General features: G+C 40.2%; 2 protein-coding genes across 3 annotated transcripts; one reads left to right on the top strand and one right to left on the bottom strand.

Moving 5' to 3' along the window:
• The first annotated feature begins 1,208 nt into the window (after positions 1–1,208).
• On the top strand, positions 1,209–13,990 carry fez2b (fasciculation and elongation protein zeta 2b). 2 transcript variants are annotated; one of them, XM_006797214.3, is made up of 10 exons: positions 1,209–1,601; positions 5,088–5,196; positions 5,398–5,514; positions 6,488–6,629; positions 8,456–8,583; positions 8,982–9,131; positions 9,349–9,429; positions 9,900–9,975; positions 10,275–10,340; positions 11,321–13,990. In XM_006797214.3, exons 1-10 carry the CDS (start codon positions 1,297–1,299, stop codon positions 11,335–11,337), a joined length of 1,191 nt encoding a protein of 396 aa, XP_006797277.1. In that variant the 5' UTR covers positions 1,209–1,296; the 3' UTR covers positions 11,338–13,990. The 2 variants fall into 2 exon arrangements, with proteins under 2 accessions (XP_006797277.1, XP_006797279.1); XM_006797216.3 differs by lacking the exon at positions 9,349–9,429.
• Positions 13,991–16,045: 2,055 nt separating this feature from the next.
• si:ch211-57i17.5 (usherin) lies at positions 16,046–20,486 on the bottom strand. The gene is made up of 6 exons (XM_087852307.1): positions 20,185–20,486; positions 19,381–19,544; positions 19,096–19,200; positions 17,095–17,166; positions 16,836–17,009; positions 16,046–16,577 (listed from the first exon to the last, which is right to left on the bottom strand). Exons 2-6 carry the CDS (start codon positions 19,435–19,437, stop codon positions 16,488–16,490), a joined length of 498 nt encoding a protein of 165 aa, XP_087708433.1. The 5' UTR covers positions 19,438–19,544; positions 20,185–20,486; the 3' UTR covers positions 16,046–16,487.
• Positions 20,487–25,221: the final 4,735 nt, after the last annotated feature.

Below are 25,221 nucleotides of genomic sequence, written 5' to 3' on the forward strand. Positions count from 1 at the left end.
CTGCTGAAATTCAAAAAAGAAAAAAAAAGAAACAGGTCACAATGACTGACAATAAACACCGGTTATGAAAAGAGGGACATCTCCTTAAATACATTTTTCATTAAATAAATTGTGATAATTTTGTTAAATTGTACTTTGATTTTTTTGGCAATATTGTGTTAGAGACTTTCATGCTAATAAAGCACCTTTGAATTGGAATTTGAAATATCGGGTCTATATTGAGCCATGCAATACTTTCATAATTACGGAAGCTTGTTTTCACCTTAGCAAAAAGTAAAAAAACAAATAAATAAATAAAAATAGATACATAAATACAATTGCCATGCAGAGCTAAGTTGAAATGCCACATTATTGTCTCTCAATTTTGAGTTACATATGTCAGAATGTCCAAATTTCGAGATACAAAAGCAAACCCAAAATATTGACTTTCAAACTGCATTTGTTTTATTCTTTTCTTTTTTTCAGAGGCGGAAAAAGGCTTCTATATATAATACCTGAATATTTACAGTTAGGAGCTTAAAAAAACTGGATCCTTTGGACCTTTTTGCCCCCTGCTGGTTAATTTCGGACTACAAATGGCATTTGTCCCACAATAACAGGCGAGAAAGTAGTCATTGACATGACATTTACTTGTTTACATGTCATTTACTCAGATTTTTTAAAAAAAATACATAAATACATTGGGTTTTAACAAGATATATATATATATGATGATATATATGATATGTTTTGTGCAGATGGATGAAAGATTATCGGGGTTGCTAAAATGATTTGATGATTATGTCGTCGGAGTACTGGCCATAGTAAAGACTCCAGTGATCACCTGCCAAAAAGTGATCTGTTATAAATGACTTCTTGTCCAGTAATCTGTCAAACATACTCTCATGAGATCATTCCTGTCACAAGGTAAAAGCTGCAATCAGTTTTTGTAGATACAAAGATTCTTTATTGCCATGCAGTCACAGAACGAACTTATGTGGTAGTTCTCAGCCTAAAAGCAGATGGTATTTAAAACAACAGGGTAACAGTACATACAAACAAGATATAACTCAAGAAAACAACATAGAAACACTGTAAACCTAATTTTTCGACACATGGATCACTTTTTGGCACGACACCTGCCGTGTTTGTTTTGCTCCATGGAAAAGGGGAGGGACGTCGCCGCTGACATCACGCGGCTCGGTCCGCCCACCCCGCTTCTCCTCTGTGTCTCCTTCTCGCAGTCTGGTCGAGAGTCAAAGCCGAAAGCAGAGAGAACATCGACGGTTCTAACTGAACCGAGAATCCACGGCAGTCATGGCGGCGCCGTTAGCCCACTTTGATGAGGACTGGCAGGACTTTAACGAATTCAAGCCGTCCTCGGACGCGGTCGACCCACTAGACAAGCTGAACTCAAACGTGGGCGATTCGTCGGGCCTAGACGATTTCTCGGATCTGGACAACAGTTTCTCTGGGGAGATCTGCAGCTTCAAGTCGATGGAGGACCTTGTCCACGACTTCGACGAGAAGCTCACAGTGTGTTTCCGAAACTACAACACTACGACGGAAAACATAGCTCCCATTAAACCTATCACTGAGGATAATTACTTGAAAGACGACGAGTGAGTATGATTTTTTTTTATTGCCAGTTTTCTTAGCGCTAACTTTTAATCTCCCGGCTAGCTAACCACTTTAGCCTCTCCAGGCTAACCTTACATTGGCACTATGGGAATCTTAGCTAGCTTCAATCAGTGCTATGCAATATTTAGCCAGAATACACTTACGATAACACATAACTGAACGTGTTAAACCCATTATCTGTCACAGCTTGACTCGTTAAGTTGGTCTTTAAGAAGGAATAGCATTTTACAAGCAACAAATACAAAAAATAAACAGAATTTTTGCTATCTAAAGAAGGAATCAACAGCTATTTATGTGTGGAGGACGTGTTGATGCCACGTTAACAGTGCTGGTTTTCATGCTGGACTGCTTGATGTTGGCCATAAAACTAGTGATCCTTAAATTGTACATTTGGGAATAACTGAATAGTTGTTGACCCCTGTGCAAATGCTCTGTCTCCTCCTGTTTTCAAATCGCCTTTCTCACACGACACAAAAGAGTTTCTGCTTTTGGCTTTCATGATGTTTCCTCTTTCTGGATACAGAGACATGTATTCATAGATTTTATTGCTACCCCGATGTCAGCCTCCTTCACTTATGGTGGCTTATCAGTATTTACTGATGTACGTGCTCCTTATTTATCTGCTGTGCCACATGCACCTTGCACTAGATTAATGTTTAAAAACAGTGGGATGGGTAACAAGAAGGAAATCCACAAAATGTCATGGTAAATGAAATAACTGGGTAGGAAATAAGAATTTATCAAACCCTTCTATTGACTTCAACATCTGGTCTCACCGTGGACTCTACATAGCCAGGTGTGAAACGTCCAGTTTATTGCCTTGAGCCTGCATTCTTTCTAATGGGAGCAGACAGAAAGACAGGAAAAACCATCCCACTTCTAACTGCAGTGCTTTTTGTACCTGAGTAAATATTTCCCTCATTTGCTGGATAGATATCTTCTTGTATTGTCTTGTATAAGTTATGGTTCTGTTTAGGCTGAAATAGCTTACGCGTAAGCCACATGATTCTGGAGCATCTGTCTTGTGTTTGACGATTGCTGTTTGGGTGTGCTTAATGTCCCTAGATTGTGACGGATGGTTCCAAAATTCTAAACTTTAAAGGAGGATTCAAAATGAGTGTCCAGGACCCCAAGTGGGTGATGTCAAGGTCACTCGGTTTATCACTAAAATGTTTTCTATTTATTTATTATTAATTCCACTTGGAGGTACTTAGTTTATGTTGTATCTCACAGGCACACACACATTTACATGAAAACCTGCTATTGATTCAAAGCGGCAAGTCACATCGGCCCTGCAGCCAGTGTAGTTGTCACTTTAACTACTAAGCTGTCTTGACTGCATGAGTCACTCTCCTCCTCTCTTTTGTAACTAATATTTCAACACTGTGGCACTGTAAGATGCAAGCACACGATGTGGGGAAGCTTTCCTACTGCTGACATGAACAGAACAGAGGTTAGCCATGCGTTTCTGCTTTTATAGATGAATTATAGCGGAACACAGGATAAATTGATAACACGCAAACATAAGTGTACTTATCATGTCTTTTTTAGGCACACAAAATAGTAGCACACAGTTAAGGCTGTAAAGGTTGCCGTACCCTTGTGAGCAACTTGTCCAAAAGTTACTTGGAGTGAGACGTACCCACTAAGAAGTTTCAAAATTGGATTTGCAGGTTGTACAGGTCCCCCTCCTTATAATTAGAGGCATCAGAGTCTGCCTTTTCTCAGGAAACGGTGGTGGATGTGTGACCCATTCAGAACAACTTTCCTAAGATTCAAAAGCCTCCATAAACCTTTTCTAACAGTTTTTGACACAGACAGAGGGTCGAGAGGATTGTGCGTAGAATTATACAAAACTCTGCTTGAGCACCCGGTTTTGATTTTTATCCCTTTCTTTCTTTTTTCCACTTCAGTGCAACACACAGACAGTTATGCACATCAGAGAGCTTGTCACAGCAAAAAGAAGTAGCAGTCTGTCTCACTTAATGATCAGTGGAATCCTGTGGGGAAGCTGGCATGACAGCAGAAAGAAAACATTTATGGTTGTTGTAGGTAAAGAAACAGGAAGCGGGGGATGTAATAATTGGACAGCAGCCCAGTGAAGCCTAAAGAGCAGTGCCAGACTCGGTGAGAGTCTTTTCTGGATGGCTGCACTTTTGCAGGACGTGCCTAGACGCTTAACGAGTTCTCTGGCAAAACCATGCCTGAGACGAACTGCGGGATGACAAATGTGTGTGTGCTTGAAACAAAGTGGGTAAAAAAATTATATATATTTGTACCCCTGCAAGCATATATGTATTCTTAAAGTAATCCGGACAAATTTCCTCAGCACTGAGGTAAAAATAAACTGATCGAAAATTTCAATTGAAACAACAACCAGGCTTGTTTTAAAATGCAAATGCACTAATGGTGCGTTTTGGCACACGCTCACGTGGCAGAGACAGCGTCAGTGCTCAAGGCACAAAAAATAGTTCCTTGCCAGCCTTTGCCCTATTTAGAACAACCCAACAGCTCCACGCTTCCCAAGCTGTGCATGAGCACTTCAGGGAGAAATGTGCATGTTATATAAACATTTGCCTGTGTGTGTCTGTGTGTTTGCGTTTCCGAGGATGAGCAAGAGGCTATGACAATGCAGAGCCATTGTGACACATGGGTTCACAGCATCCATCCTCTCTGTGCTCGCACATGCAGAGCCAAAAGAGGAGGGGAAAAAATGGACCTCTTGCATGCACACTTGAGTTTAAACCCTGAACTGATTTGATTTTCTGTCCTAGAGTTTAAAAAAAAAAACACGCAAAAGTACCCCATGGGGGACTAGATGAAAGTAGTTTCCCGCAGTAATTATATAATTGAACCTAACCTTTATCCATTTCACAAGAATCCTCCGAGCCTGCTGACAGTCTGTTAACAAATATGTTTTTACGCATGATGCTGGATTTGTGTTTAACAGTAACTTGTTGTGTTGAACAGACTCCGTGCCACCATCTGTTCGTCTCTGCTAAGTTGTCTGCCAAACTCGAATGCTGCACAGTATTGTAAACATTCAACAGTCTGTTGGTGTCACTGTAATGCCCCCCCAAATCACCCAGTGTTAGTCACACACTCAGAAAGAGCTCTAATAGTAAAAATTCTGAAAATAATTGGAGAACCAATAGTTTAACCAATGGTTCATCACATTTCAGCAGACCCTGGGCAAGTGATGTGTTTGTTAGAGCTGTCGCATTTATCAGCGGCTTCGGTGTGATTCAGCAGCAGGAACGCATTGAAGTGGTGAGGGGGTGGTCAGAGAACAGGATGCAAAAAGTGCCAAGTAATGCTGTGTCATACCAAAAAGAGAAGGACGCTATCTGTCCCGTGTACAGATAAAACTACTTTTCACCCGTCCTTCTCTGTTTTGCTCACTACTTGTCTTTATTTCTCATAATACCCAATCCTAACTGCGTCACGGATGCTTGTCTTTGCTCCAGGGTGTGGAACGCTCTGACGGATAACTACGGCAATGTGATGCCGGTGGACTGGAAGACATCTCACACTCGCTCCTTACACCTGCCTTCCCTCAACCTCACCGAACACGAGGTACCGCAGAGGCAAACACGGTCCAATGTCATGTCCGATGTTTAAAACACACAGTAGATATACATTTCTAAAAGTGAAGTGCACAGATCGGTAATCAGTTTGAACCCTCTGCCTTCAATCTACTTAACCACCTGTTTGTCGTCTCATCCAAGTTTCCTATCTGTCTCTCAATCTCTGCCCTCGCTTCTTTCCCCGGGACAGAAGTTGGATAACCAATCTTTAGATCTGTCTGACGATGAGGAGCTGAGGGAGCAGATGGACATGCACTCAATCATCGTCTCGTGCATCAACGACGAGCCGCTTTTCACAGCCGAGCAGGTAAAACATTCACACCTGAGCACAGCAGTGTTGTGTTTTGGCAGATGTTAAAGAAACTTTGATGTGGATAATTGTGCCTCAGTAGAATTGACATATTTTGCATCTTATGAAGAGCAGAAAACACAGTCTATCTATCCATCTTACAAAGATGCACTGAAATCCTCAACACAGTCACATTTGGCTAAAGATGTGTGTCCAATAGATTCACTTAGCAATCATGGCTTTGGGACAATAATGTTCAAAGGACATGCTATCCTGTAGCTCAGGTTTTTTTCCGCATCCATCATGCAGGTACAATGGAGTGATAGACTTTATATTTTGCTCTCAAAAAGGTGAATAAACAACTTATTTGTGTACTAAGATGTCTTAACTCACAGAAATAAAACACCATTTCAAAATGAAAGCATTGCCCTATGATTTTGATTTTGTTTGTTTTTCTTAGAGATGCACCAAATTCATATGAATAAGGAGAAGCACTTTTATTTCGCTGCAGAGATTTGGATATTGGCACCATAACATGGATGTCAAAGCAGCGTTATTTTTACGTGACAGAGTAGGAAAAACGTTTTCGTAACTACAATAAAAATCATCATGTCAATATAGATCAGAACAGTTGTTCCAATCGTTTTGGTCATGTAAACACACACTGGGTTCTGCTGCTTTTTCGTGAAATCGCTCACCTTATCCCCATAATTGGGGACCGTAGGACTCTGATTTCAGCCTATGTTTACGTGAACTAGCAATAATGTTTTCTGTGAGGAAATGTATGAAGCCTTTAGCACGGTGCTAGTTGTAGTGGGAGGTGAGGATAAATGTTTTTTCATTTTCAAAATGAATTATTTTTTTAACACAATTTAGTGGACTACATGCTTAATTTAGACATTTTGTTTCTACCCCCATACCGATACCAGCATTGGTATCGATACTATTGATATTTGGATTGATCCGCCCACCTCTGTTGTTTTTTGTACAGGTGATTGAGGAGATAGAGGAGATGATGCAGGAGTCTCCAGACCCAGAGGACGATGAGAGTCCTTCACAGTCCGACTTGTCCATGCTCTCTCAAGACCTCAATGCTCTGAAACGCTCCGGGTCCAACACCAGCTACGAGGACCGTGAGTATCACTGTGAACCACTAAATTGCAGCAACATAAAGCTTTAAAAAGCAAAACGCTTTGATGGTGGCGTGCTCGTTCCTCATGTCTGCGCTGTCCAGTGCGTGAAGAAATGGTGAGGCACATGCACTCGTCTGATAACATTCTTACATAACGCGTAACAAATGCGGACAAACAGCAAGTGTGTTGCCCCAAAATGTTATATAATTACAAGCGTATATCTGCCTAATGCTGGACTGGGGTGGAATGTGCATTTGTACACAGAAAGCCTTAAGGCCATTTTGTTTCAGGTATTTGCATCTGTTAACTGCAGATTCTAGTGGGTTTGGGTTTTTTCAAACACTGGAAACTAGGACTGTGAGTGTCACAATGTTTGTCTGCAGTATTTAAACATTTATTCTATAAATAGAGTAAAATATATAAAGCTACACAAGATGTTGCCAAAATACCTTATTTTCTTTCTTCATTTCTCGCATTAAATTTGTGTAAGATGTAAAAGGTTTTGTGTAGGTTGTAAATATTTCTGACTTAAAAACATTCAAGTGTAAATTATATGTGTTTTTTCCCAACAAACACTGAATGGACTCAAAACATGGAAATCCATTATCTATAATTACTTGTTACCCTCTGGAACTATGTGGAGGTGTATTATTTCATGGCCTTCAGGATCTTTTTTGCTGAAACCTTCGGGCAGTGGGCGTGTAGCCCCCAGCCAGTATCAGCATGAGGGCTGCGTAGGCAGGAGTCTATTAAAAAAAGAAATGTTGCGACCAGGTTACATCACTGTCTCATCCTCTGCTCTCTGTCTGTGTCGTGGAAGTATAAAAAGCTGCCTCTATCGGTGCTTACATTTGTGCTGACTTCCCCCATATTGGATCTCCTTCTTGGATCTCAACTTTTCCCAGCGAGACCTAGAAAGACATTCAAGAAAGAGACACGAAAACGGGGGATGCAAAGCTTCTTAATGAGGAGTAATCGATTCCACAACATCTGTGATAACTGGCGTCATTCTGTGCTACTTTTAGAAGTGCTGTATTTGTACGTCAGACCATCGGCACACCCAGAAGCATCCTCGCTTCTCATCTTCTTAAGTCTGGATCTTAGTGGGTTGTAAGATGTATTTTTTTCAATGAAAGACTGGGAGTCATTTCCATGTCATAAGAGGAAAAAAAAAGACACAAGGAAGCTTAAGTTAGCAACGCTACCCTCAAATTCAATTCAGTTAAGTTTTATTCATATAGCACCAAATCACAACAATGGTTGCCTCAAGGCGCCTTTAAATTGTAACATTAACAACCCACAATAATAGAGAGACCTCCAACAATCAGATGACCCCCCTATGAGCAATCAATTGGTAACAGTGGGAAGGAAAAACTCCCATTAAACAAGGAAGAAACCTTGTTTAAAGAGGCCACACCTCCATATTTGTATGGAGGCGTGGCCGTGTTTTGTTTTGTTTTTGTGCGTTGAAACCTAACCTTTATCGAAACAATAGAAAAATAACAACATCTTCTCTGATTGACATGTTTGTTCTTGCTAAAGCTGCGCTGTCTCTCTTTCTCTCAGCATTCGTGCTCTAGCTTGCTCAAACACTGCTGCATAACGCACCTTTAATGGATAATGCCTCTTTGTCTCCTTTTAAACTGGTACAGCAGATGCTTGTAACCTGGTTATTACACATGTGAATCTTGTAATAGCACTGAAGTAACTGACACAATGTAAGGATTTTGTAAACTGCTGTTCATTGTGAACACCCGTGAACACCCGTCAACCCACGTACACCATCTTCACTCTCCTCCTTCCTCGTATGTTCACACGGTCCTCAGGGCTGCGTCAGATGTCCGTGTCGGAGCTGACTGAGACTCTGGAGGAAGTGGAGGCGGCCATTCGTCGCTACAGTGAGGAGCTGATCCAGGCTCTGGCTCTGCGAGATGAATTGGACTATGAAAAGGAGGTACTTTGATTTAGTTAATTATTTTTTAAATCCACAGCAAGGCAATGACGTTCAGGCTCAACAATGACAAATGGCGGCAAAAAGAATAATAGCCCGTCTGAAAAGCTCTGTAGTACTTTGAGGTAAATAAGCCTAATGTGAAAGGACAGTTAATCGATAACCTATTTGTTTTATAGCAGCAGCTCTCACGGTTTTCTACAAGCCTATGAACCGCTGGCAGCTTTATTTTTAGCCTGACTTGTCACGATTCTGTCACACCGTTCTGTTTTGTTTTCTCCTTGAAGCATCCAAAAATAGATTTCTGGCATATTAATAATTATTTTAATGAGAATAGCAAAGGGTAGTGTGGTCACATTTAAACAGTTTTTTTAAGTTTTGGTTTTTTTGCATGTATCCAGGTGAAGAACAGCTTCATCTCACTGCTCATTGAAGTGCAGAACAGACAGAAGGAGCACCGCGAGCTGCTGCGGAAGAAGAAGAAAATCCGGCACACGACTACGACGGGGCCCAACGGCCAGAGGACGGCCAGCACGCACATACCCGGCACGGTGAGTCACGTGGTCACGCTTGTGGAAAAAGACATGCATGACTTTGATGAAAGTGTTTAAATTATGTGGAGAGATGCATAACCTGATAAACAGTCTGCATGTGTGAGAATCTTTCATCACAGCACCAAAGGTTCTGCCAGGCGCTCTCCTTCTCTTCGCACTGAAACCAAATCCTTCTCATCTCTCGCTTCTTCTATCTTCCTCTCGCTTCTTGTAGCTCCTCACTGTGGAGGGACTCTCCAATATCATTCAAAATGGCCTCCGTCAAACTTTTGGCAACACAGGAGGGGACAAACAGGTGCCCCTGCTCTTTCCTCTTTCCACTTCCACTGCAGATAAAATTCTCTGCTTCTTCTGTTTGTTTGTTTTTTGTCCTGCCGCCATATTTGCTTCCTTTTGTGCAGCTGCAAACACATGCTTGCCATCGTTTTAATCTGTCTTCTTCTTATTTATTTTATTTTTTAATTATTCTTTTTTTCCTTCACTTTAGTCATTCTTGTCTTTGTCTTTTGTCAAATGTTTTTCTTTTTTCCAGCATGTACGTCTCATTCATCTGATATTTTTATTTAATTTTTTTACCCTCGCTTCAGTAAACATTTTCTCTGAGCGGCTGCTGAAAGGTTGCAGCCAGCAGCCAAATATTTACCACATGTTCATGTGACCTGCATGGCGCTCACAGATGTCGTATTTTATTTTTTTTATTTTGGCGTGAAGCGTGACTTTTTGTAGCTGTGTCATTGTATTTGACATAATTCATTTTCTTTGCAGTACCTGACCACAGTGATCCCTTATGAGAAGAAAGCAGGCCCCCCCTCTGTAGAAGATCTCCAGATCCTCACAAAGAGTGAGTCGAAAGTCATATCAGAGAAACGCAAATGTGTTACATCATCATTTGGAGGGTGTTTGCATTCATATATGAAGTAAACAACAATATACATTCGATGATTACAATTCAAACCTGTGCCTGTGTGAATTTTATCAGTTGGACAAACTTCTTTTCATCTGCACCAACCCAGATAAAATGACATTCAGTAAAATAATATTGTGTTACCAGGCAAACCCGGTGTTGCTGTTTGATTGGGGCTAACCTGTCAGTTTGTGTGGTTGTTTTCTAAATGTAAAAAGCTGCTGTCTTCATTCTAGTCCTCCATGCCATGAGGGATGACAGTGAGAAGGTACCTGCCCTCCTAACAGACTATATTCTCAAAGGTAAGCACTAAGAATTTATTAATATCAAGTCTATAATTTGACTAAAACGGAGAACAAAACAGTCCAAATTTTATATCTCTCACAATCAGGTGACTTTATTCAGACACCCACGCTCTGTTTTGTATTAAAAGGGGGAAACGCACAGTTCCCTTCTTTGTTTTTAGGGAAGCTGAGAGTGCAGAAACGTAGGCCACTGTACAAAGGTTAATTAAAGGAGAAGAGAAATCCTTTCCTTGCCACCCTTCAGTGTTGACCTGTACTTCCTTTGTCTTTCACCTGTGCCGCGTTGTCCTTTGGGGGTAGCTCTGGTATGAGAGCAGTGGAAACTGAGGTTTGAGAGGTGACCACAGATCCAATTCTCTCTCTGTGCGCATTGGTGACCTTAGCTATGCCCAGAAGCAGCAGCCGTCCCCTCACTCCTCCCTCGCTACTGTGGTGCTTGTTTGCTGCGCTACACTTCCTCCTAAAACAGCGGTCCCCAACCCCCGGGCCTCGGACCGATACCGGTCCGTGAGTCATTTGGTACCGGGCTGCGAGAGTTGAGGTGTGAAATGTATGGTTTTCAGGGTTTTTATCGGTTTTCAGCGTCATTTTGTTATCGTTAACTCGGTTTTCCTGGGTGTTTTCACGTGTGTTATGAATAAATCTTCTTTTTTTTCGGTACCGGTACTAGTTTTATTTTGTTGTATTTATCAGCGACACCTTAAAGGTGGTCCAGTCCGCGAAAATATTGTCGAGCATAAACCGGTCCGTGGCGCAAAAAAGGTTGGAGACCGCTGTCCTAAAACACAAAAGCGCACCCATATTTTGCCTTTACTGCGAGCTTGTAGTGGTGGCTACCTGTTTATGTGTGCTTCTCACCTGTATTTACCATTTCCTCTTCACTCACTGGGTCCGTGCTGTAGTTGCTTTTGCCTAATGTGCAGCTTTCCTTTGTGCAAATAAAGTAAAGGGCGTTTCTGCTCTTGTTCTCTCCACAGTCCTCTGTCCCACGTAAAGTCAAAGGCGACACTCCTGTTTCCAGAACCATCCACTGGACCATCAGAAGAGGGTTCTGGTAATCCAGGAAAACCCCACAAAGTGGCCCCCAGTTTCCACATCATAGACTTTCTTTCCTTGTGGTACTTTTTTTTTAAAACTCTGTTGATCCTAGGATTTTAACTCTCCTTGACTCATATATTCCAATGTAACTTTTAACTTTTTAATGCTTGAGTACTACATCTTTATGTATGTTCTGACTGCATGATAACTTGTCTATAGATGCCAGTAATCAGTATTAGTCTGAACACTTCACTTCCTGGTTTGTGCGGGGCTTTTTTTTTTTTTTTTTTTTGAGTTGTGAACAGTCAGGAAAATCACAAAAGTTTAACCCGCGTGCAACGTCATCAAGCTTGTGTGAGGTGAAATTTGCATCCGTGTAGTTCATGCCTGACAGGAAAAACGAATCCGGGCAGAATCTGTGAATCTCAAAGTGCCGGGCAAGTCGTGTTATGAAGTCTTGTTTTGTTATTTCCTTGTTAGGAATCCATTGCATTAATGGCATTTGTTGATGGTTGCACATCATGACAGCGTCTTAAGGTTGAAAACTGCTTGGTGAGGATCAAGGAACAAACCCTTTAATTTAAAAATGCAAAACTGTAGGTAGTGATGTTGTTGCATGTTGCTTTAGGGTTTGCACTCAATAGTAGCTGTTAGCTGAATGTTAAGATGAAATATTTTGTATATGATGAAAGAAATTGCACAGTTTGGGGAACTTTTTTTTTTAAATAGGGAAAAAAAAGTGGAAAGACTTAAAGTCGTAGCTGGATGAACAAATATGTAAAGCATATTTTTGGATAAGGGGATGTTTTTAGTGAGATAAGGGACTTTGTAAACATTTTGTAAATCTAGTTTGTTGACCTCTGAGCCCTCAAGTAGTAACCTCCCCATCCCCACCAATGTCATCACTTCCCCACGAGGTGTCATTTCACGAGTCTGCAGATACCTCATGTGCTAAAGTTCAGCATTAGTGGCAACCAGTCTGTCTGATTGTATGTTAGCTTGGTGTTGTAGCTCAAATGAAGTCAGATTTGGTAAATAGTTAAGCATCTGTTATTAGTTGTGGCATTTTTAAACCAGTCTCTTACATCTTTAGCGGTTAAATTTTAGTGGTAGCACTTTACTCCGTCAGTGATCTGATCGTGTGCTGTTGTAGCACAGAGTACGTCTCAGTAGATTAGTGTGTGGTGAAGCAAAACTGCCGTGTAATGTCTTTGGCGGCTCTGGAGAACCTTTTAACATGATGTCACCAAGGTTATTTCATCCCAGGCTTGAGAAAACCTTCAGGATCTGCACAAGGACTAAAAGTCTGGGCTTTCTTCCAAGTCTTTCTGGAAGTGCAATACGTACTGGCAGGAGTTGCCCCTCTAAAACCAACCGCGTCTTCAGCAAGTTGGCACGCTAACGTTCGAAACACCAGCCGCTACAGGTGCACCACACACTGTCAGATCAGGTCTAGCCTAGCTCTCAGGTACGATCATCAGTGTTAGTAGTTTAAATCATCCTCAGAAAGTTTCTGACATTCCTGAGTCGTCTTTTAGCAGCTAGACTTGGAGCTTGCTGCACTTCTATCTTAGAAATGTTCTCATGCGTAGCAGCCACTCGGCTGAACCCGCTCAGAATCGTGTAGTACGCTCTGCAGTCATAGCAGCAGCTGTAGCGCAGGTAACATCTGTAGAGGCTGCAGTAGCATCTGCTTGTTGTAGGGGTCTTCTTATAATAGCATAGCTGTGGTTAACGCGTCTGTCTTTTACTGGGTAATAATCGAACGCCTCGCTCTCGGAAAGGGGAGTGATGAAGATGATGAATGTCGGGGAAGATTGCACAAACGGTTGCTTAAATGAATAGGGGGTCATTTATTTTGTTAAGGAAGTCAAAAGCTTGTAGTGCTGTGTTAAGACTATTTATATGTAACCTGTTTCTACTTTTGCCAGCTAAGAAAACATTCGCAACCAAGCATGTGCTGCATGCACTTTAGTGTTGCAAACACATTTCTTATGGTTAATGATTTGTCTGTTTAGGAGCATATGGATATTAGATTAAAGGGACAAGCAGAGAAACCTGTTATAGTTTTAACTCGTGGAAAGTAATCAGAAGTCCTAAAATCAGAGGCAGCGAAATACTTAAATCATATCTTGAAAGGTGTCTATTGATTTGTCATAATCTGGTTAGGAAAGTGCTTAAATTAAACTAGCTTTTAATGCCATCTGTGTAAATAAAACACTGATTTATATTGACATGGCAGTCAGCACAGAGGTCACTGAAAGATCTCATCTCAGGCCAGAGCCTCTCATCCGGCCTGCTCAGCAGACATATCAGTTCAACTACAAATTGAAAGATTTATATTTATATATGTACAACAAGCAATGAAATAAGAGGCTGCCTTTGTAAATGCCTGAAAATCTTTGTACAGTTAACAAATAACTCATTTTTTTTAATGCAATATAATTCCCCAGTTTGGGGTTTAATGTTTACTGTCTCATGTGGTACTGCAATATATTAATTTATTATGTAAATGTTTGTTTTGTAACCATATTATTGACTGTAATGGTACAAGTGTTTTGTGCCCTCATTGCATTGCAACCCATTTCAAAATAAAAACTAGAGTTACCTCCTCATGCTTGTTTTCCCTGTCAATTTGCAGGTTAGGTCTGTGCATGTCCAACCTTGACCTTTCAGATATGAAGTGTAATTTCCTAATCTTTGCACAAATGTCTAACAGAGTAAAAAGTCCCATCCTAATTATTTTAGTGCATATTAAGTCACTGCTGTGTCAAAACTGTGGATTTGAATATCAAGGAAGACCATTTTCGTCAAGTTTGAAAAACTTTCCAATATGATGTAGAAATTATTCACGTGACTGTTTGCTTGATGTTGAGCAACTCGGGAAGTGTGGCTAAGGAAGCCTGATCTGGGAATCATGCTTTGGATTTCATGGAAAATATGAAATTCACCTGAAATGAATGACTCATATTTACCAGTTTAATGTTATCACTGTGAAAACATAGATGGGAAAGTCATAAAACTAAGACAGTCTAGCGTTTTCCTCCATCACGACCCTCTAATGCATGTAAACGTGCAAGCAGCTCTTTCCAGGGCGACCGGAGCTTTCTCCCAAATGGTGAAAAATGATTGAATAGAGGCTGTTCATTCAGCCTTTTTTTTTTTTTTTTTTTTTTAAACCTTTTTAACAAACAAGTCAATTATATTTTACAGACCTGTTTCAGTTTAATAGCTGAACATTGTGGATTCATGAAACACCTCCAAACACATTTCTGTACGTTTACTTTTTTTTTTTTTCCAAGAAAACAAACTTGTCATTTAAATTTCCAAAACAAATACCTTTACAGACCTAAATATGCAAGATGCAAAACAGACTTCCTGCAGACTTCACCAAGCTGTTGCACTTTGCTGACTCAAAGGAAAGACGTCCTCAACGAGAGAGCCGTTAGAGTTATACAGTTCATTCAAGAAGGAAATCCAACATAGATTTTGGCAAAAGACCTCGGTTGTTCCCAAATCTGGAGGAAGTAAAAACTTAGTGGGAAGATTTATAAAAGAAAACCATGGGTCTACATAAGATGTCAAAGTATAAGGATGAAATATAGAAAACAGGAGTTTATGCTTGTGAAAGAATTGCAAGAAATAGTCTAGCACTAAAACATAACGGTCGCCTCAAGACGCTTTTATTGGAATGTAAAGACGCTACAATCAAATGACACCCAATGAGCAAGCACTTGGCGACAGTGGGAAGGAAAAACTACGGCGGCCATGAGAGGCCAAACGGACTGCAACTTAACAAAACACCAGCAATAAGAAAAACGCTGCAAAAGCACACAAAACACAACGGAAATAGGAAAAAAAAAAAGAGAAAAGAAAACAAATAGGAAAAAAACAGATTTCTAAAAGCACAATGGAAGTGTTTCTGGGGAGACAATAACCCGACGGACCAGTTGCAGGAACCAAAATATGCAATAAGAATTGCGCTGGGAGACACTTAAAAGAAGTGGAGGATCTATCGGTTTTGTTAAGAAGGAAAGATGAGAGCTCAGTGTGTTAGCCTAACTATTAGCCTAAAAATCCGTCATCAGTATTATATGAATCATGATAAAACACACCTACAATGTTTTGGGTTCCTGCAACTGGTCCGTCGTTTTATAGTCTCCCCAGAAACACTTCCCTTGTGCTTTTGGAAATCTGTTTTTTCCTATTTCCGTTGTCGTGTTTCCTATTCCCATTGTGCTTTGTGTGCTTTTGCAGCGTTTTTCTTATTGCTGGTGTTTTCTTAAGTTGCAGTCCATTTGGCCTCTCAGGGTCACATTAAAAAAACCTCCCTTTTAACAGAAAGAAATCTCCCGCAGAACCAGCCAGGGGCAGCCATCAGCCATGACCAGCTTGGGGGTCAGGGGAGGGAGGCACAACAAAAGACTCGCCCTGGGAGAGAGCCAGAGATTAATAATAACTAAGAATTAATAGTAACTAATGAACCTAGGAAGGAAAAACCTTCTTATAGTGTAATGCTTCTCTTAATGATTCCAGATATTTTTTCCTTTACTTCATCTTTGGAAGTGTTAAAGTTAATTTAAAAAAAAATTGAGATATGTTTATGATATATAAATATGGGGAAAACTGACATAAAAAACTGAATGAACATGCCAAGGTTTAAATAAGAGGTTTTTTTAACAGAGCATCCAAATACAGCATGACTTCAAAGGGTTTACAGCGGAAAATGGCAGGAAAGCTTTGATATAAATAACAAACGTACGTGTCTGTATCTTTGATTTTTTTTTCTTTAATTCTGTGTGTCCAGTGGTGATGTCAGACACGTCCTAGTTTTCCTTCCACACAAGCAGCTGCTTCCACCTTCCACTCTGTAATGTTTGAATAACAGAACATTTCCCTTCTCCTTCCTTCACAGAGTCATTTCACTGTTCTTGTCACGAATCCCATTGGGCACCTCTTACTTTTTTTTCCCCTCTTTACTGCAGCTGTGGCTCATCTTGAGAGAACTGTTAGCCAGCTGCTATGACGCTTTAGCTGAACATGAAAAAGGGTGGATTTAAGCATTTTAAGAGTCTTGTTCAGTATGTTGCCGTCCCTGCCGCCAGGTCACAGGTTAGTGTCGGTGAACATGGTGTGCTCCTTCCTCACAGTGCTGAAACCTTTGATTGTATCAACAAATTCTTCATCATCCATAAACTGTAGAAGAAGAATGGAGATTATTGAAGGAAATAGTCATATTTCCAGTGATATGTTTTTTCTTATTAAGCAAGTCTGTCTCTCTTGTGAGTGTTTAAATACCTACAGTTCTGTGGACAAATGTAAAAAATGTGCAGAGTGAGAAGGTCATAGGTTAGCAGCATATAGCGTACTACATTCCTCTGCTGTGACTGTAGCAAAAGGCCTTTAGTGCTTCCAGTTTAAACAGGCACAGCATATGTTTTTGGGATCTCTCACCATCCCACTGTCATGGCCTGAAATGTTGGGATCCCACACGTCATCGTCTCCAGTGAGTGACTTCCCATCCATCACCTGGCTGACGCTGCGCCTCAGGGAGTTCACACTGAGGATGCCCAACTCACCCTGTGGAGGATCCTCATCTCCAGGCTCACATTTAGCTTCCAGCACTTCCTGGTAAGACAGAAAAAGTGCTAAGTATCACTTGCATATAGAATAAAAATGTATTCATATATGTAGATTAGACATTTGCTTTTACCTCCATCTTCATGGTGAAGGCCTTGAGCGTTACACTGTTGGAGAAGCCTGTTGTGTCAGGCACAGTATCAAACTAGGGGAAATGAATGAGAGAATTTTTCAGTTGAGAGTAATGTAATAAATGTATTTTATGGGCTACAAATACTAGTAATTCTTTCTTATTTGCTAAATAGTCGCCTTCTTAATACATTGTAACTTATAACACAGTAACTTCTTTAATAAATTGGTAATAATAAAGTTAAGCAGAGAAACTACTAAGAATAAATACTAAGAAAACACTCAAATGTTACCCATCAACTAAATTTGAGTGGTGTATGCTGGTAATAACTCAGACAGCATGGCATATGGAAAATATAGTAGTATTGATTGCCCATTAGTTCTATTCAAAGTTTATGCTGGCAACAGCCCACATTTTATTATCTAAGAAATGTATATAAATCCACATCTGTATATAAATATAATATTCACTTTTCATCACACTTAAAATGATCTTGTACCGTATGTACTTTTCACAGTGTTAGTAAGAAATTACAATTTAGTCTGTAGCGTCACTAAAAGTGTGCTGTATTATGTTTCACTATATTAACAAGACTAGAATACTATAAGAAAGCCTAGTATAGTCTTGTATAGTACAGTGCAGGACCAAAGGTATAGTATAGCATAGTGCAGCGGTCCCCAATCCCGGGGCCGGTCCGTGAGTTGTTTGGATACCGAGCCACGAGTTGAGGCTCGGGTGTAAAAACGTATGGTTTTAAGGGTTTTTATCATTTTTATCATGATTTTTTTTTATTTTTTTTTATCGTTTTTATAGTTAACTCAGTTTCCCTGGGTCTTTTCCCATGTGTTATGAATAAATCTTCCTTTTTTTTGGTACTGGTACTGGTTTTATTTTGTTGTATTTATCCGCGACACCTTAAAGGCCGGCCCGTGAAAATATTGTCAGACATAAACTGGTTCATGGCTCAAAAAGGCTGGGCACCGCTGGTATAGAGAATAAACAATGTAATATACTATAGTATAACATAGCATACTATAGTACAAAACGTATAGTATAGTATAATATAGTATAGAAACTAAACAATATCATATACTATAGCATAAAATATATAGTATATCACACTATAGTGTAGTATAGTACACTATAGTGAATGTTTAAGTTTGAATAAATTGTCTATGTAGATAGTGTTTCCCACACATTTATGTTAATTAATACTAAAAATAGTTACCCCAAATCCTTGGTTAAAACTAGTGTAAATATGTTTGGTTTAATTTAAGGAAAATAATTCTTTGTAAAAGAAAATCCTTGGTTAAGGTCTCTATTAAAACATTTGCAAACTCTAAAATGTATACTTTGAAAATTTAATTGTTTAATAAAAAGTGTAAATGCATGGTAGAAACATTTTGTGTAGTTAAGAACCAGTTTATTCCATCTTCCTTGTTTGAAATTACTCAGCTCTGTAATTAAAAAACCACTGAATGTAAAACTAACTTAAACTGGGTTAAATAATAGTCTAGACAAAAGTATTTTGCATTAGCTATGTTAAATGGCTTTACTGAAGTGTATATATTTTTGTTATTTCATTTGTATTCTGTATAATGCATTTAATTTACCTGAATGATTAATGAAATGTTCTTTGTTTTGTGTTGAAAGGTTTTTCACCTACCTACCTACCTACCTAGCTACCTATCAGCTATCAAAATAAATGTGAGTGAAATTCAAAGTCTGGTCTTTTTCAAGTGTGGGCACCTCACAGACAGAGAACACTTGACAAGTATATACAGTTGTACTGGCAAAAAGTCTAATCAGGAAAAGTCATGAGTGTCATTCATAATATAAATATTAGGTTCCTTGGTGACCCCTGGTGAATAAGTCAAACACAGCTAGCTAGCTGCAGTCAGTAACCAGTGGTTACTGAGACACGTACAGTTTCATTTACAAATTGTAAGTGAAATGTTGAATAAGCGATAAGACAAAAAGAAACTAGAGTAGATCTCCCCTCACCAACATAGAGTTGCTGGGTGGGTAGATAGCCATGGGACTCCTCTTCTGCATGGGCAGGGCCACCAATGGAGGTCTCTCTCTGCTGAATGGGGGTTTGTTCAGGGCCTAGGCCATGATGAAGAGCGGGAATGGAAAGTTTGGTTTAAGCTGCTTTCTAATGGTTGCAATGATTGTCCCAGTTGTCTATCGTGCAGTTTATGCACATTGTTATTAATAATGGAAAGAGCAATTAGTAAAATCAGTCTGCCACCATTCACACACAGTAACACAGATGCTGTATCTTACCTTATGAAGCACAACAGCTAGCACGATAGCGAGCAGCAGTAGGGCAATGCCTGCCATCACTACAATGAACCACAGTTCCCGGACAACTTGCCTCTCCTCTTGGCCTCCCTCTGCCCTCTCACCTCCTCCTCCTCCTCCTACAAGAGGAGTGGGGTTTGGTGAATCTGGAATGATAAATCAGTAAATACCATAAAGGCACTATGTATTACGGTAATTTTGCACAAAGCTATTCTGTCTTCATTAGTCTTTATAGTCTCTTTTTTTATTTTGCAGATATCATCTGAATATACAAGCAAGAATGATGATAAAATGAAAGATTCACAGATAAAGTAAAAGCGTAGTATGCACAGTTGTGACTTGTAGGGTCATACAAGTCTATCATGTAGGGTTTAGATTGCATGTCACAAATCAACACTTAGAGAAAGAAAGATGATCAGATGCTTGCCGAGGAAGAGATAACACTGTAACTGGAGACACTCTGGCTTGCTTGGCCTAGTTTCTAACCTTCGCAGAAAGCAGCAAAGACCACACTTTCATTCCATTTATACTTTAACAGAGACCATGACTGGCAGTGGATATTGGTGGATTAAAGAGCATATACTGCAGGTAGGCCCCTGAAGGCAAAAAGATGCTGTATAATGAGCATAACATGTGCAATATTTCATGCAGTTTTCCATCATGTTCCAACATTCAGTACCAGCCTATTTCTGCCCAAGATGTTGCAGACACTGCAAACTGACAGCAGGTGAAAAATGATGAAGGGGTCGGTGGAAAAAGTTGCTGTGTGGGAGAAGTGGGACTCACCGGTGCTGATGTCCGTTGTTCGGCCTGTGGCGGGGGGTGCTGACAGCCCCTCGCTGTGTGACACATCGATCAGAAGGGCAAAGACCTGCCAGGCGTTTAGGATCACCACTGTCCACCCATCGCTATTTTACATCTGATACTTTTATTTGCTGACTGGCTCCCTTCAGGACTCAACACTCAATTGAGTCCAACCATGTCTTGTTACAAATTAATCCCAGACAGCAGGAGGAAGACAAAACACCTAGGATCATAGCTCAAGAAGCCTTGAAAAAAGCTGCATTTGAGTCCTTCTCCACCTCCGATCAACCCCCCAGCGGTGCCATGGTAACAGCCAGGTGTCTGGTTTCAGCTCACCTGAAGAGGCATGTTAGCATATCACCTCTCTGATCCTCCAGTGTACTGCTAGTGCGAGTCATTTCTTATACAGCCTGTCTATAAGTATGGACACTCATATCAACTGATGGCAGATGGAATAGTTATACAAGCTAAGCTAAGCTACACTAAAAGCTAATTGTTGCACTTTGAAAATATATCTTTGTAATAAGACTAGCTCCAACAGAAGAGCTAGTATTCAAATATGGAGGATGAACACAATAAATATAGTGTAAGACACAAGAATGTCTATATTCCAAATATGTAATCTGCTCCAGTTGTTTGTCTTTCTGCCTGTTTGTTAGCAGTTTGGCATCCACAGTTTTCAACCTATCAAAATGCAGCTTTTTTCAATAGCGATGTGACATGGTAGATACCAGTAACAGCTCCAACCAAATTACTTTAGGTGAAAGATCAACATCACATCCAAATTAGTGTGAAAATCAGTAAAACTTTTATATTGCCTACAATTTTTTTTATGGATTTTCTTTAAATTTCAAAACAACATACTAGGTCATGGGGGACATGGGTGCCTAGGTTGGCTAAGCATTTAAGCGTGACCTTAGCGTCCTGTATATCATATGAAAGGCCACGGAGAGAGCTGTACAACACTTTTAATTTTCTCAATATGATGCACTAAGACATCACAATGACAATAAAAAACAGGGTGACATCATGATATTGTAATAAAAATATCAAAGTTTTACTGTAGGCCCTGCCCTGTGGGGGGAGTTGTGCTCTTAATAATACCTTTTTATTTTATCTGTGCTTCAAAAAAGGAACCAGTATGAGTTTAACTTGGTTATTTGTGTGCATCAAGAGGAAACTGTACATAATATTTGCTCAGTTTATTTTCAAGTGAAATCGGTCATCTTACATTTGGAGTTTCTCTTTAAAATTTGGGTGGAAAACTCACTTTTTCTTTATTGCTAAATAATAGTGACTAAAAAGAAACCCATCTAAAGATAAAGCTGTAATGTGGTATCTTCTGTTTTTATTGTATGCCCTTTACTCCACTAATTCTACTTTGATTACTCAAAAGGAAGCAGCTTTTGTCGGTGACTGATTTAAAGGATAACACACTGTCTGGCTCATAAGGGGCCTTTGGCCAGCATGAGTTTCAGTTACACTGTTAAACTGAATTTTATGCATCATCATGTTATTGCTGGCGCAGTTAAAAGACATGTATGTAAGGTTTGATTTTAAATGGGCTGTAGGCATGAATGTGTTAGTCCTGCAACAGATTCGCGACCTGTCCAGCCCAACTGCATCCCTGGACCGGATATGTGGAAGAGTATGGGTGAATGGATATACTTATAACCATTTTTGGGGGAAAGCTAAAAAAAAAACTTTGTAATGTGAGCTCCAAATATTTCTGAGAATAACGTGAAATTACTGACCTGTGCAATATCCTGTATGACCACACGATGGCACTAGGCAGCTACTGCTGGCTTTGCCCTTTCCTGAGTGAACCTACCTCACACCCAGTCATAGTTTTTTATTACACTGCAGTGAGATTTGGAACAGCAGCATATCCTGTCACATGTATGCTCATTATTTAAAATAATAATAATAATGATATTAAAGATCAACTAAACCCTTCAATTTCTGTGCTGGAGAAACTGGTGCACAAAGTCTTAAAGTGACCTTCAACTTTTTAGGTGTTCAGCCTGCTTTGGTGGAGGTGATGGGGTGATTGACAGTAAAGAGCTACAGGAATAACTTTACTAACAGTTTTCCAGAGGATTGCATGAAATCTTTAAGCTTGAGCCGCTTTGGTGGAAGACCGGAATGATTTGAACGATTTTCTTCTTCCTCCTCTTAAATTCTACATGGAAAATGGTCCCCTGTTGTATCCTGGATGTATGCATTGATGCAGGTATCAGTGTCATCTGTCTTCCTACCTACTTGTCAAAGTCCTCAGAATGATCTGTACACAGTCTGCCACAACTACTATCTGCTTTCACTTCATCTACTAAAGAAGGGAAATTTCTCACCTGCTCACCTTTAACATGTCTGGATAGATGATGATTATGTGACAGCGCAGGAAGGAAGTCGTCACGGTCCAGTGACCAATCAGTTAGATAAAATCAGTGCGTTAATAATCTTTTTCTTACACTAAGAGCATTTGAAGAAAAACTTACCACCACTTTTCCCAGTGTGTATCAGGTGTATCATGAAATCTTTGTTTTACGTCAGTTTTACCATTTATCTAGGAAAAAGTTCCAACATCCATTAAAAAATACAGCTCTTTCAATGACCTTTGGATAATTCTGTCATTTTGTTACGAGGACACAGAAGCTCATTTTGTCTTTAGCTCGTTGTTAAGAAAGTGTGATAATTACTCTCCATGAATATTTTTCTTTCTTAAGGACAATAACGCCTTAAAAACGATGTCTCCCCGCGGCCATTACAGAGCAACTATTAAGAGAAGCCCTTGCAGGGTTAGTTGAGTGTAAGACATTGCCTGTAATCCAGCAATGAGGGACTTGGAATAATTACTCATTATTTACTGCTGTCTTTGTATCCGAAGCCATTGGGCCCCGGTCGTAGACACCGTAGCTCTGTATCAGAGGGACCCTCTGCATTAACTCGCAGCTCATTTGATTTATTTTTACAGCGAAGCTCTCTTTCGCCTAATACCCTAATCAGCATTCATACCTTGCTGTGATGATTCGGGACAATGCTTTTTTATTGAGGAAGTGATCTCACCCTTGAGTGCCAGAATCAGCCTTTTTTTACAGCCCATCTCCTTAGAGCCTCATCCATCACCAGCACGTCTTGGCGACACGGCCACTAGACACATACTAACTCATTTAAGAAGAGGGACATACAGGGATATATCACTCAAGATCACTAACTCACTTACTGACGGCTGATGGTGTGAAAAATCTCCAGCTTGTTGCAAATCCCTCTGTGCGCGCTGTGAGTTTTAACCCCAGATAAATGAGGAGATTATTTGGCTTCTGCTGACAGACAGGGAGGGGTAAAGGACAAATGGCTTCACTTGGATTCTGATTTGTCTTTCTCACAATTCATCCCTCTTTATTCCTCAGTTTTAGCGTCGCCTCTCCTTCTTATCATGTTACTGGAATTCTGATGTAATATTTATTACTTCCAGGCTGGACTACTGCAATTCATTATTATCAGGATGTCCAAAAAACTCACTGAAAAGCCTTCAGTTAATCCAAAATGCTGCAGCAAGAGTCCTGACAGGGACTAGAAAGAGAGAGCATATTTCTCCTGTTTTGGCTTCCCTTCATTGGCTTCCTGTTAAATCCAGAATTGAATTCAAAATCCTGCTCCTCACATACAAGGTCTTAAATAATCAGGCCCCATCTTATCTTAATGACCTTGTAGTACCATATCACCCTATTAGAGCACTTCGCTCCCGCTCTGCAGGCCTACTTGTTGTTCCTAGAGTATTTAAAAGTAGAATGGGAGGGAGAGCCTTCAGTTTTCAGGCCCCTCTTCTGTGGAACCAGCTTCCAGTTTGGATTCGGGAGACAGACACTATCTCTACTTTTAAGATTAGGCTTAAAACTTTCCTTTTTGCTAAAGCATATAGTTAGGGCTGGACCAGGTGACCCTGAATCCTCCCTTAGTTATGCTGCAATAGATGTAGGCTGCCGGGGGATTCCCATGATGCATTGAGTTTTTCCTTTCCAGTCACCTTTCTCACTCACTATGTATTAACAGACCTCTCTGCATTGAATCATATCTGTTATTAACCTCTGTCTCTCTTCCACAGCATGTCTTTTATCCTGTCTTCCTTCTCTCACCCCAACCGGTCGCAGCAGATGGCCGCCCCTCCCTGAGCCTGGTTCTGCCAGAGGTTTCTTCCTGTTAAAAGGGAGTTTTTCCTTCCCACTGTCGCCAAAGTGCTTGCTCATAGGGGGTCATATGATTGTTGGGCTTTTCTCTGTATCTATGAAGCGCCTTGAGGCGACATTTGTTGTGATTTGGCGCTATATAAATAAAATTGAATTGAATTGAATTGAATTTGCACTCACTGGACACTTTGTTAGGTACAGCTTCTTGGTATCTGGTTGGACTTTCTCACTTTCAGTTCCTGGAGGCACAGATTCATCAAGTTACTGGAAACCTGTCAGAGATTTTGGTCATTATTGACATGATAGCAACGCACAGCTGCTGCAGATTTGTCAGCTGCTCCATGATGTGAATTTACCTCTATACCACATCCCAAAGTTGCTCTACTGGATTGAGATTGGGTGACTAATCTTTGTGACATGACTTATCCTCCTGGAAGCAATTCAGTTCAACGAAACAGCACCAAACAACAACACTAAAGAACAGTTGCATCAAGGTGCTTTATATTGTAAAGTAAAACCCCCACAATAGTACAGAGAAAACCCAAACAATCAGATGACCTTCTATGGGTGACAGTGAGAAGGAAAAACTTCCTTTTAAAAGGAAGAAACCTCAGGCAGAGCCAAGCCCAGGGACGAGCGGGCAGCCATCTGTTGAGACTGGTTGGGGTGAGGGGAGACAGACAGAGACAAAGACATGCAAAACATTCATCTGTGCACACTGTGGTCATAAAGAATTGGACATGATCAAGAACAATACTCAGGTTAGATGTGGCATTTAAATGATTCTCAAAGGGCCCCGAAGTGTTCCAAGAAAATATTCCCCACTCCATTA

The sequence above is a fragment of the Neolamprologus brichardi genome, chromosome 15 (assembly GCF_056152115.1).
Source record: "Neolamprologus brichardi isolate AB-2024 chromosome 15, ASM5615211v1, whole genome shotgun sequence".
Lineage (NCBI taxonomy): Eukaryota > Metazoa > Chordata > Actinopteri > Cichliformes > Cichlidae > Neolamprologus > Neolamprologus brichardi.